Source organism: Lytechinus variegatus, chromosome 7 (genome assembly GCF_018143015.1).
Source record: "Lytechinus variegatus isolate NC3 chromosome 7, Lvar_3.0, whole genome shotgun sequence".
Classification (NCBI taxonomy): Eukaryota; Metazoa; Echinodermata; class Echinoidea; order Temnopleuroida; family Toxopneustidae; genus Lytechinus; species Lytechinus variegatus.
In genome coordinates this window covers 10364222-10378124 of record NC_054746.1, presented here as the reverse complement: position 1 = coordinate 10378124, position 13903 = coordinate 10364222, and the positions used below count along the sequence as shown (strand labels likewise).

The following is a 13903-nucleotide window of genomic DNA, read 5'->3' as shown; positions in this document are numbered from 1 at the left end:
GAAATCAAATCAGATTGAATTCATGTTATTAAAGGTCAAGTCCACCTCAGAAAAATGTTGATTCGAATCAATAGAGAAAAATCAGACAAGCACAATGCTGAAAATTTCATCAAAATCAGATGTAAAATAAGAAAGTTATGACATTTCAAAGTTTCGTTTATTTTTAACAAAATAGTTATATGATGTCACTCACTCACTATTTCTTTGGTTTTTTTATTGTTTGAATTATACAATATTTCAATTTTTACAAATTTGATGATTAGGACCTCCTTGCCTGAAGCACAAAATGTTAAAATAATGGAATTCCACGTGTTCAGGGAGGAATGAAACTTTATTTCACATGTCAATGACGAGAAAATCAAAATATTTCATATTTCATTTAATAAAATACAAAAGAAATAGTGAGTGAGTGAGTGATGTCATAAGTTCCCTCATTTGCATACCGACCGAGATGTGCATATATAACTGTTTTGTGAAATGAAGCGAAACTTTAAAATGTCATAATTTTCTTATTTTACATCTGATTTTGATGAAATTTTCAGTGTTATGCTTGTTGAATTTTTCTCTTTTAATTCAAATAAAGTTTTTGTTGGGGTGGACTTGTCATTTTACATCAGGTTTAGATCCCAGTTGTAGAAAAAAAAAATAGTTATAACAGAATCCAATAAACTGACCTACCAAGTGTATATAGCAAATTATTTTGGTAGTAGATATTGTGTATTTGTTGAGAAATAACAAAATTAGCATAGCATTCAAGCCAGGTGTCGGGTCTTATTCCAAGCAATAATAATACACTGTCCCACTTGTCCTTATCTGTGTAGGTGTTCTTCAGTGTGAATTGATGATAAGAATTTTAGCATGTGTGACCCCATTTTCTCCATTGACTTTACTTAAATCCATGAACTGTTCACAATCATTTGAGAGCAGTGTAAGCAAACTGGTATTGTAGCTCAGCTATTTTGTAATGCAGGCGAGACAATACATACATGATTAGACTTTATGAATCAGTTGTATAACAATCGACGTCCCATACCATTGCTTTTGATATTGGCGTTGGAATCAAACTCTGGTATTTTCCATGATGTAGTCATGTGACCTGTCCACCCAGCATGCTGGCCAATCACAACAGGCCATCCAAGGGCTTGTAGAAACTCGAGGAACTGGTATTGAACATTGTCTTTAGATTTCTTTCATGAAAGAAGATAAGAAAGAGAAACCAAAAGCGGTTGATAGACTTGATTCATCAAGTAAAATCCAATACAAAGACTACTCAAGATCATCCTTTGATTACAATTTAAAGGGGGAGTTTACCATGAATAAAAATTTGTTGTAAAAAAATAGCAGACAAGATAATAAAAGATATGAAGATATGAAGGTTTGAGGAAAATCCATTAAATCTTAAAAAAAAAAAAAAAAATCGAATTTTAAGTCATGGATTTGTGACGTCATAAACGAGCAGATTCGCCTGTTATGTAATTTAAAGTGCATTAATTTCAATTTTTAATGGTTCGTGATGACTTATTTTTGTTTTCTTTTTCAGAATGGGTGTGAAATTATTTGTATATTGTTATACTGAAGGTACAGTAAAAAACATTTTCAATTTTCTGAGAAAATGACATTTAATTGATTTTTTTTTACCATACTACATGTATGAAATCTGCTCGCATATGATGTCGCACATCAAATAATCAAAATCCTACTAACATTTTTCGATTAATTTTTCTCAAACCTTCGGCAATAGTTTTATTATTTTTTCTGATTTTTTACAATAAACTTTCTGTCAGGGTGAACTTCCCATTTAAATTTCAAAACATGACATGACTATATTTTTCTCTAAATCTAAAACTCATGTTACACGAGCCACAGGTTTAGTCTGGAAGTACAGACTCAAATGTGACACAAGAGCAAATAATATCATGTCTAGGGTGGATATGAAAAATGAAAATGAAATGAAAATGAAAAATGAAAATCCATAATTTATTGTTCGAAATAGACATGAAATGAAATACTCAGAAAATTTGCTTTGCCCAATTGATCGTGGGCCCGGCAGCCACTGTGCAGCGCCAGATCGACGAGGCTCTATCCCTTTAATCGTTGAACGCCAAACAGGGTAGCAGCAACTCCCATCTTTTAACGTCTTTTGGTCTGACGCGGCCGGGGTTTGAACCCCCGACCTCCCGGTTGTGAGACGGACGCTCTACCAACTGAGCCAACACACCGGATAGTATGTCTGTGTAGAAGTAGCCACAGTGCATGAGTCAATCTAGTCTCCAAATTCAGACTCTGCATTATGTACAATGCGAAAACCAAAGGTCTGTGCCTGAAGACTACCATGACCTCTTGATGTCCATCCATATAAGATTACATTGGAGTGGATAGCAAAAAACAATCTGAACAAAACCAAAAACAGAATGGGATGCTGGAAGTAACTGTATATATGAAAATCAGGGATCTCCCACTTAATTATAGAAAAAAAAGATTCATTGTCATCTATGGACATGTATGTACAGTCTCCAGAGAAACAAAATATAAAGATGACGACTAAAGGGCACCCCCCCATGTCTCTATCTGAAGGTTGTCTGTGTGGATAGGTTTACTCTTTAGCTTTAACTTAAAATAATTTGAGCAATCACCTCGGTCGATTATGTGTACTAAAAATCCTTTCCCTTTTTCTACTTATTGATGTGATGCAATTTTTGTTTAATCAGAGCAATTCATACTGCTCATATTGAATCAGAGCAGACTACAACAAGAAACAAGAAATAAAAAGAGACCATTTTGAAAATGAATAATGGATTTGAAAGCATTAGGCATGCAACTTTTCATAGGAACTAAAAACAGATACAAATCGCTTCTAGAAGGTCCCATATAAGGGGGGGGCGGGGACATATATATTTTATGAAAGTGCCATGATACAAATCAATTTAATTTCGTAATCCTAACTCAATAACAAGATTATACAAATTAAAGCAATAATATAACATGTATGAATGGCTGACACACTACGAAATCTAAGTAATAAATTTACAAAACAAGAACACGATGCCCTTACCACATTGCAGAGAATGTCTTCTGCTTTTTTCTGCCCTGTTTTGACATAGAATATGAATGCTGTATCAAAGGTTCTACTTGGTATCTGATCAAGTTGAAGAAGGTCAGGGGTGAAACCAGCCTGACTGTCATCCAATGCTACTAATGCAGGAGGTAGACTTGTATTCTCAGGGCCCTGAAACAATAATACAACATTTAAAGGGGGAATGAACTGTGTGTGGTCTCTCATTGACTGTGTGTTACAAACACATAGTCTTTAAATATATACGTTTTCAGATATTCACTAATACTACAGAGAATAGATTGACCTATAATTGTATTTGTATTGAGAAAATAAAATGTTTTGAGAGGAAAAGAATTTTTTTGTTACTTGGTAACACAATTATTGTGGTATAAATGTATTGAATAGTCAATTAGCATGTTATCATTCAAGTGGGTCTATATCATTAGACTACACTATACACTAGCATTATGGGTCAGGAAACTGGCCAGGTATGAGTAGTTGAGGAATTGGTTCGTATCTGCTTTAAAACCACCAATGAAGATCAAAACTCTCAATATGAAAGACTAATGATCTAAAAATGAATTTCGCCAGATTATAATAAAATGAAAATAAAAAAGCACCAATGATTCTGGTAGAAAATATGTAATTGCTGAGAAATTGGATATAATAAGCATGACATTCCAGCCAGTTAGCGGGTCTTACACAGTCCCACATATGTTTATCAGTGTTGGCAATCTTATGTGATCGTTTCTCAACTTAGTTTTCATGATTTATCGAAGTAGATTGATATAAATGAACCAGAGTTAGCTTTATTAGATGTTACCCACTATACAAACCTGTAAGCTTTCAATATTGAGATATCCAAGGTGGGACAGTAGTAGCCTAGCCGGACTGAACTCTGTGCACGGCTGAGGAGGCTTAGCCTCGGTGTGTGGGTTGGGGTAATTCTTTTTCGCATCGCGCGCTGAATTCCGCACGAGCTCCTCGTATTCCATCTGCTCGTGGAGGAGTTTCCCCAAGGTGACATGGTCCTCGCGTGATTCTTCCGTTTCGATCTCGTCCAGGCTTGGTATGCTTTGATCACTGCCAATACAAATAACATCAATATAGATGCATGTATATTCAAAAGAGAAGCACGCCAAGCTGGGTGTTTCATAAAGCTGTTGGTGACTGACGAATGATTTTATGAATGACTGGTGATCCTTTCTTAATGACTTAATCAACACCAATGAAAATCTGGTGTGTATCATTTACCACAAGAAAGGATCACCAGTCATTCGTAAAGTCACTCGTAACTCACAAATAGCTTTATGAAACACTCACCAGGTGGGTGTGAATGACTATACGCACGACTGGCGATCCTTTCTTGTGCTAAATGATATCCCTGTATAATTGATTTATGACCTAAGAACATGTTCCAGTCATACGTAGAGTTGTGCATAACTTTACGGATAGCTTAATGTTTATGAAACAGCCACAAGGGCTCTTTATTAGTGCAGATGACCAGTGGACCCTTGCCACAATTGTTATGGATAAGACTCTTCTTTGTCCCACTTGTTCCTGATTTTATGGAAATAGCCCCTTTGGCCTCAAATCCAATATCCAATAACTTATCTGGGGGTATTTCATAAAGCTCCTTGTAAAGTTACGCACAACTTTATGCACAGCTTGAACATGATCTTGGGTCGTAACTCAATTACATAGGGATATCACATAGCACAAGAAAGGATCACCAGTCGTGCGTTAAGTCAATTGTATCTTAAGGACAGCTTAATGAAACACCCACCTGGGTTCTCTTAAGTAACAAATTATTATTTTTCTGGAAGAAATAAGGTGAGTATTTTACACTCACAACTAGCCAGAGGCATAATTTTCATTGAATTGGTACAAGATGACATGGTGAGCAAAAAAATAATGTAAGCTATTAATATACAATTGATAACAATCATGGGGGGGGGAAGGTTAAGAGATTTAAGATGGACTTAAAGTTATGCTGAAGTGCCAATGCAAACATGATAATTAGTGCAAAATCTCATGGTTGATTTAACACTAACAACTGGGAATTTAAGTACAATCTTTAGTCTGACTTAGATCTTTGTGAAACATTTCCCTGTATTTTCTACGATGGATCCTAATAAGTGCTATAGAGTGAAAGACCATTACTTACGCCTTGGTGATGGGAATCTTGTTGATGGAGTCTGGGAAATATTTGGACGTGATCTCATGGTGCGTTCCTACATTATCATTAGCTTTGGGTCTCTCAGGATAAATCAAACGAGCTTCAGCCGTCTCCTATAATAAATAAATAATAATATAGGATTTTTATAGCGCACGTATCTACCTTGCTAGGTGCTCAAGGCACTCCTATAATTTTTTATTACCCCGGCTAAGCAAGTCTACTGATTCTGGCTCGCACAGCTTTTTGAGGAATTACTTCCTGCTGGTACCAATTTACCTCACCTGGGTCGAGTGCAGCTTAGTAAGGATAAATTTCTTGCTAAAGGAAAACACCTAATGGCTAGGTTTCGAACTTACAACCCTCTGTTTGAAAGGTGAAAGTCAGAACCACTAGACCACGCTGTGCCCACATATCCTATAGATCAATTAACACAAAAAAAAACTTACTGGTTATTTATAGAATACAGTGAAACCTGTATATGAAAACCATCCTAAGGAGACAAGAAAAGCAGTCTTTATGAGCAGGTTATCTAAGATTACAATACTATTCAAAGGAAACCAACATTATGGTCTTCATCGACAGGTGGTCTTTAAAGCAGACGTGGCTATGTGCAGAGAGCTTTCTGGTAAAACTTGAATCTTTAAATTGGTAACAACTTTAACTTTTCCTTTTAACACATAACATGGACATAACATTGACCTAAATGAAATAAAAATCCAAACTTTTGCAGAAAGCTTGCCAACTCGCACATGTATATAATAATCATGAGATTTATTACATTACCTCTTCAGAAAAAGAAATGCTTTGTCAAATGCTGATCAAGAACAGCACAATATACTGCATTGCTAATTGATGTCATTTTGCATGTTTTGTTTTGTTTCATTTTTGCTCATTTTCAGGTGCTACCAATGGTTGGGTAAACAGATATCCGAATATTTACATTAAATGACCTCTATGTGTTACTTCCATATTTCTTTTAAAAAAAAATCAAATTCTTCCACGTAAATATGAAAGGATACCAACCTTATCTTTTCTTGATGAATGGCGAAGTTGGAAAGTCCACACATGGCGACCCGTTGGTCCACGGATGATGACTGTTACTGTCGGTAGTACCTCTGACAGAGCAGACAAGGGAGAGAAAACAACTTGAACAGAAAAAAAATATTGCAATGTTATGAGTAATTTGGATTTTATGGTGTTTTTTCCAAAAGGGGAAAATAGATAAGGGATGATATATATATATTTTTAAATATACAATCGTTCTTATTAGGCTCAGTTCAGTATTGACATATTTTCTGCTAGAATCATTTGGCACACATTCTTATTTAAATACATTCAAGCACTTGGGTGGGTGGTCATTTTATTGGTTTCTAATTCTATTTGAAATATTTTTTTAGATTGTTACACTTACAGCAACTGACACTTATGTTTTTACATTGACAAATATCTTCAACCCTGAGGATGCAGATGTAATCCGAGGAAGAAGAAAATAGAAAAATGTAGCTACATTACCTTTTGTAAATTTAAGAGGTTCTTCTAGCATGGCAAGGAGGATAGTGTTGTCCATGACAAAATACTTGAATGATGGTTTGACCTCGGAGTTTGGAAGTTCAACGTACTTAAGCAGAGAGTTCTCATCCAAGAGGGATACTACTGTAGATGGTCCACATGGGGCTGGGAAAGAACCCTATAAAATCGAGAGAAAGGGGAAAAATAAAGTCAAACACAATTTTTTTTCTCTTTAAGTGAAAATACCTAAACCTTATATTCTCATTCAAAAAGTAGGAAAGAAGCTGAAGGACATTCAGTTAACGACAACAAAATATTAAATTCAGAGAGGATATACCTGATACATTCGGAAATTAAGATCTTGAAATGGTAAAATCAGTTTTTATATGAACATGCTGAGGAAGCAAAATTAACAATATTGATCATGTAAAGTTGTGTAAAGTAGCCCCCCCCCCCCGCGAAAAATAACAAAGACAATTTTTTTTGTGCCTGCCCTGTGAAAGCCAAGCATGGGGCTTACCAGCTGGTTGAGTATACAGGAGAGGACACCCTGCGCGGCATTCTTGACCCTGGTAGAGGTTGGTTTGAGTTCCTTTGCCTGTTTGAGAACGGCCGGAATGCTGGCCTTGGGCTGAGATTTGGTTCCAGAGATACCTAGCTCAACCACCTCCAAGACAATCTGAAGAGTCTCCTGTAAAATTAAAAAAAATGTAAATAGTATCATTTCGTAAATGAGCTGGAGAATCAGGGGTCTGTTGTAGAAAGAGTTGTGTTTAAACGCAAGTCAAAATATCAAGCGCAAGTCCCGAATACGGGTGCTTCATTGGATGAAAATCAAGTTGCGCAAGATTTTTTTTTAGTTGCGTTTGATCGCAACTCTTTCTGCAACAGGCCCCTGGATTCACATATGTGGATATGGAGAATCTCAAGGGCCTGTTGCAGAAAGAGTTGCGTTTAAACACAAGTCAAAATATCAAGCACAAGTCACGAATGCTGGTGCTTCATTGGATGAATATCAAGTTGCACAAGATTTTTTTTGAGTTGCGTTTGATCGCAACTCTTTCTGCAACGAGCCCCTGGATTCCCAAATCTGGGCTCCACAACACAGAGTTTTGAAATTCATCGCTAAATGGAACTGGCCCACTCATGATTGTTCTTCCATACAACGTTTGTTCAAAACACTGCAGGAACCAATCAGGACTGTTCTATCTCATTTAAAATTCATCATGAATCTTTGTGCAACAGGGCCCACAGTCCAGTAACATATAGCTCAACAATATAGACTATTCATCATTTCTTCAACTGATTTATCCATTTCAACTACTTTGCTATAGTTTATATTTAATGATTGTTGACCTTGTATCGTAGTTTAATATTTTGAGACTGATACCAAAAATGTCACTTTTTAATGGGTCACAGACACACACAAGGTACCAGCAGGTTATGTAGCTAAAAATTAAATGATATGGAAGAGGCATTTGGGTACAACATGCTTGCAAGTGAATACAGTACTTAATTCAATTCCATACCAGCCATAATGCTAGGATAAATGGGTATAAAGCTCATTTTCTCTGCTTATCAAAAAGAAGCCAAAATATTGGGATATAGTTTTTCTTGTCTAATTAACAATCACTTCTACCGATATATGTTCAAAATCTATAATCTTTGTAAATATCAGCTACAGTTTCAAAAACATGCAATTTTAATTGATACATTATACTCTATTCTGTTGTCTTCACGAGTCATATCATAATTTATCACAACATAAAAAATATAGTTTTTCATGTCTTTTAAATAGTATCTACTACTTTCTCATTCAAATTAAGTCTTTAATAGTTTAATTTTCTATTGTATGTATATATTTATATGCTATTATTTGCATGTATGTATTCTCTTTATACCCTTGTTACGTGCCGTGGACCTGGGTTGAATGTTAAACTTCTTTTGATTAATAAACAATCAAAATCGGTGAAAATAGATGTGGTCTGATGCCAAAATCCTAAGGAAATGTATGGAGCTTACTCTATCTTTGAGGAGATAGCTATGTTCTACCACCCAGACAGTGAGACAGTTGAAAGCAGCGACGATGATGGAATGAAGGTCTCTGGAATGATACACAGAAGGCTGGCTACACTGCTTGGCGATATGATCACATATCCACTTCACATTCCTCTTACATTCCAGTGGATCTATATAAATGATAATAACAACAACAACAACAATAATAATAATAAGGCAAGCTTGCTTGGAATAGCTCATAACCTACGGAAGGTCTTGAATTAGAAAGAGAGGCGAACAATGAGAAGAGGACCCATTTGATAGAATATGGAACAATAACCCTAGATTTCTGGAAGAAGTCCGGTTGCTGTTTAATATACCAACAGAACATCAAGTTGTGGACAATGGAAATAATAATAATAATAATAGGCACTTATTTGGCACCATCTATCTAGAAATATTCTTTTCTGAGGCAAGCAAGAAAAATAATCAAGCAATAATCAAGTTTTGATGAATGTCTCGGTGCCAAGAACTGATGCTGTTCGAAAAGATAAGACTTTGGTTTAGATTTGGAAGTCTCTAATCATGATATAATCTTCAAGTTTAAAGGTAAAATGTACAATAAAAATCGAATGAAAATTGACAGTCATAACATTTTTTCATCATACTAATCTTTCCATTTCCCATCAGGGCCTATTACTCATAAGCTTAGCTTTCAATTTTTGGCCCGCTTGATTATTCACCAGGATAATCATCTCATGATATGTGTCATATTTTGTTCTAAATTATTGTAATGCAATATTGTTACCACAAATTTCATTATTTTGTTTAAGCAATGTATATTAGAAATTGAACTTTTGTTCATCTCCCATCTTTCTTTTGTTCATCTCCAATCAAGAACCCAGGTCTTATTCATGTCCCCTACCCATAGATTCCCAAGAATTTGGAATAATTTACCATACTCAATCAGGGATGCAGCTGTCCTTGTCTCACTACCTCCTTTCTTAATCAGCTAAAATCTCAATTTGAATAAACATGCACAGACATCTGACAAAACCATGTTTAAAACATTACATATGCTGATTCATAATTTTATTCATTCATTTTGTATGATACATAATTTCAATTAGATTGAATATAAACATTTCCTCATTTTTGTTTTGCATATCACATATTTTAAACTTGCCGTTTGACTCGCATTGGATTCTTTTCGCTCAAACTCAACTTTCATATAATACCGGTTCAATTATCCGCTATTTATTTTCATCTGCTATATCATTGACATATACATCAGTGACATATGGATGGATATTTATATTTATTTTGCAGATCATTGACTATGAACATAGAACTTGCTATTTATTTATTTGTTTTTTCTATTGAATTATATGTTTGTACATAATATGTATATGTTTGTAAGAGACATCCCTCGCTGCCTTACCTAGAGTTGGAAGGAATGACTTGCGGGTTACAGGAATTTTATATTTCTTTTTTTCTTCCAGGCAACTCCAGGACTGCAGAGGGGGAGTCCTTTTTAAAATTCTGTCATACTTTGTAATGTCATCATTCTATGGTCTTTGTTCGTCTGAAATGCCGAATAATAATAATGAACCTTTTTACGGCATTTTCTCATGCTATTTTGGATTCATGTCACTTCATTTCAAATGAATGCACAAAGTGAAAAATGGAAATAAACTGAAGCTGAACTGAATCATTTCTTCAAATCAAAGTGGTTACACAGTGAAACCTGTATATAAAGACCAACTAAGGGAGATGAGAAATGCAGTATTTATTAGAAGGTCTTTAGGGACAGATTGCTTTAATTCATGTTTCAATGGGGCTGTCGCAATTTTGATTATTTTCCCTATCCTTTGCTAACAGAGTCTGATTTTGTAGTCTAGTTGGGCAGCCTTTATTATGATAATTAGCTTTCCTTCTTGAGTTGCTATGTAGACCTGTATATTGCAATGCTAGGCATGCACTTCAGGTGTTTTTCTTTTGTATTCTTGGCTTAGCTGATTCTTCTATGTTGTAATTCAGAGTGATTTAATCAGTCTGCAGCCAGCTCTCCTTCTGAGAGGACCTGTTTTATGAGCTGGTGTAGCTCCAGGTTGCCACATCCATTATACCCCTTTAGTTGCTAACAAGATTTGCTGACAGTAAGTAACTTTTAATTTTACAAATTCATAGAATGAATTAGTGAACCATTTTTACTTTGCTGCCATGATATAATAAGAGGCATTTCTCTCATCATTGAATATAATATATCAAAACATATTATTTAGCTTGTGAGCTATTGCTTTTGAAAGTACATATACTCCTTAAGGATAGGAAGTGTATTTTTGTCAATGTTTTAAGAGTACAGGTATGTTTTATATAATTAATTGAATACAAGTGCTAGCAGAGATACATATGGTATTTTTTATGTCTTAACTCATATATTATAGTATTGTTGATCAGGAGTCATAAAGCATGTATTCTTATAATATTGGGTGTCTCCTTTTTCGGGCAGCCAATACAGAGTTACTACACCATTTATGTTCCGGGTTACTGCGTAACTACTGTTTTGCTGTTTTTCCTGTTTACTGATACTGGTTCTCGGTTAACCTTTGATGTTTACATTTTACTATATGCCGCTTCCTGATATCTACCATTCATTAAGAGTATTCCTTTCCACTCTAATTCACAATGGTTTTATACAACACTTGTCTTGATAATTCTACAAACAGAAGCTCATTGAACTTATAGATTCTGAATCACGTAGCATTCCATAGATGTCATCAGATCGTCGCCGCATTATTTCTATGGAGAACTGTACTGTTAATATCTATGGTAGCTCTCGGGAGCTATTCCTTCAATATTCTCCAAGCCTTCTTTGAAGACACTACTAGTGACTGTTTTGAAGAGATTTTTAGAATACATTACTGCAAGATTCAACAGTATCTTGTATAAAGAACACTCGCGACATATAATATTACTTTTATACTCCCTTCATACAGAAAAATTTCTAACTTTTTGGCTCAAGAAAGAGAGAGCTTGTTTTGTAAGTTGGCATTAATAATGTGATATTTCTATTGATACCGGTATACACTTTTGCAGTACCTAGATTTTTTAAAAATAAGTCATAATCACAATTGTATTTAACCTTTAATCTGAATTTATTTAGGGTAAAAATCCACTTACATCGTGACAGGGGCAAACTGTTTGAGGGAAACCAACTTCGGTCTTAATAGACAGGTTTCAAATGTAAGTCAGTGCAAAACCATATGAAAATATTACAACAAAAATAAATACGAAACTTACCTTGAACTTTCATAGGTATCCTAGCAACACCAGAGAGTAGTTCTAATGCTGCCATGGCAACGCCACAATCCTTGCTCCATGTCGACATGAGTTGTTGAAAGACAAGATGACAGCATCTTACAAAGATGGCCCAAGCTGTGTCTGTTACTGATATATCAACAATCATTGAAATTCAAAATAAAAATAATTATTTCATTTCAGTTACAGAGGGTATTTATTACTGCATTGGATTGTATTTTATTATATAAGTAACTTTGCCTAAGTTGAATCTATTGGGACCATAGAAATATGTTCAACTTAGGAATTCTAGAAGAGAGGTATAAAATACATGTGTTCGACTTGAGTATATTTATTACTCATGGAAGCTCGACTTTTACGCAAGTTTACCTATTCAGTTTACAATGAAAATATCCTTTTAAAGTCTATTTACTTCTAAAACAACATATAAAGATAACTAAAATAACAAATAAGGATAACAGTTTCTGTAGAAAATGAACACTTTGATTGTTTGCAGGGAGGTTTGTCTGTATGCCTAACATTCTTTGATAAGAATTTGGTGGATTCACAATATCAGTTGCAAAGGACAGGCCCATTTTCTTAACTTAGGGGTCCACACCATGCGCAGGTGCTGGCAGTGCACAATGCTAGTGTACTGTAATGTGACTGTGATGCTTAAAAAATGAAAACCGTTTGGCGAGAATGGAGGAAGAATTTCCCGAAAATAGTATAAAATTTGTAAAGAAATATGCAGCAAATTTCTATCCCACAATATGTTCATCAATTACAGTAATGAAATTGGCTAGGAGCAAATAAGAAAAAAAAATGAGCACTTGTTGATAACAAGTCTCATGAAACAGAGACCAGGGGCCCGTCTTACAAAGAGTCAATCCCAACTATGGAAAGCCAGCAAAGTCAACATATAAAATGCATGTTTGTTCAAACAAATTTCTAGATATGAATGTATATCCATCAATTGAGTGATTTCTTGACAATTTGGTGTGTTCTCCTTTGTTTACAAAGGACATTAAGCAAATTTCCTGCAGAAAAAATTATGACACTGATGGATTTCCATAGAGTTACCATTTATTGGATCAATCGTTACTATTTGTAAGACGGGGCCCAGGTGCAAAATAGTTCCATGCAGTGCCACTGAATCCGTTGTGTAATAGGTGAGCACATCAACTTCATCAAATACAAACTGAACTTATATTATATACGTACATGTTATCTTCCAATGTTTCCATGAAATTAAGTAAATTATTTAAAATCCATGTATTGTTAATGTTATCTTCAAAGGTTTTCATGTAAATAAATCATTAAAGAACAAAGAGGAAAAAGGGGTATAATTAATGTAATCCTCCATATTTGTAGTAAGGGTTAATCATTAAAGATCCGAAAAATTGCCCATGGGGAAAATGGAAACATGTATTTGCAATTTTTACAGGTTTTAAGTTAAAATTACTAAACATGAGCATCGTTTACAATTGCATCTCATACTTTAAATGGTATAGGCTGGCCCTGCTGATGATTTACTTTACTAAAATAAGAAACGGTTTGATATGATGCACCTATAATGTGACAATTAACACATTGTGCCATCTCAGTACAACTTCAATGTACAGAAAAAAATATTGTATATACTGAAAGTGATAATTACAGTTCATATCTAACACAAAGTCTTTTAGGAAATATCAATAGAAAACACTCATGAAAATAGTTCTCATTCACTAACTCATGTTGAAATACTAGCACATAAATGATGTGGAGCTCATCCGTCATCTCACAACAAAATTTAACATAATTTTAATTTCAGCCCAGTTGACACTGTAGTGAATTATATTGGTGATAAATTGAGGATA

The 13903-nt window shown here is 34.7% G+C and overlaps 1 protein-coding gene across 1 annotated transcript in view; it reads right to left on the bottom strand.

Moving 5' to 3' along the window:
- LOC121418418 (ral GTPase-activating protein subunit beta-like) overlaps window positions 1-13903 on the bottom strand; it is a 43035-nt gene that overhangs the window by 5079 nt on the left and 24053 nt on the right. The window contains exons 14-22 of the mRNA XM_041612264.1: window positions 12045-12191; window positions 8766-8932; window positions 7264-7434; window positions 6747-6921; window positions 6258-6349; window positions 5223-5347; window positions 3892-4138; window positions 3053-3226; window positions 1034-1187 (exon numbers count right to left, since the gene is read on the bottom strand). Of these exons, the coding sequence (XP_041468198.1) occupies window positions 1034-1187; window positions 3053-3226; window positions 3892-4138; window positions 5223-5347; window positions 6258-6349; window positions 6747-6921; window positions 7264-7434; window positions 8766-8932; window positions 12045-12191 (1452 nt within the window). The remainder of the gene's footprint in view (window positions 1-1033; window positions 1188-3052; window positions 3227-3891; window positions 4139-5222; window positions 5348-6257; window positions 6350-6746; window positions 6922-7263; window positions 7435-8765; window positions 8933-12044; window positions 12192-13903) is intronic.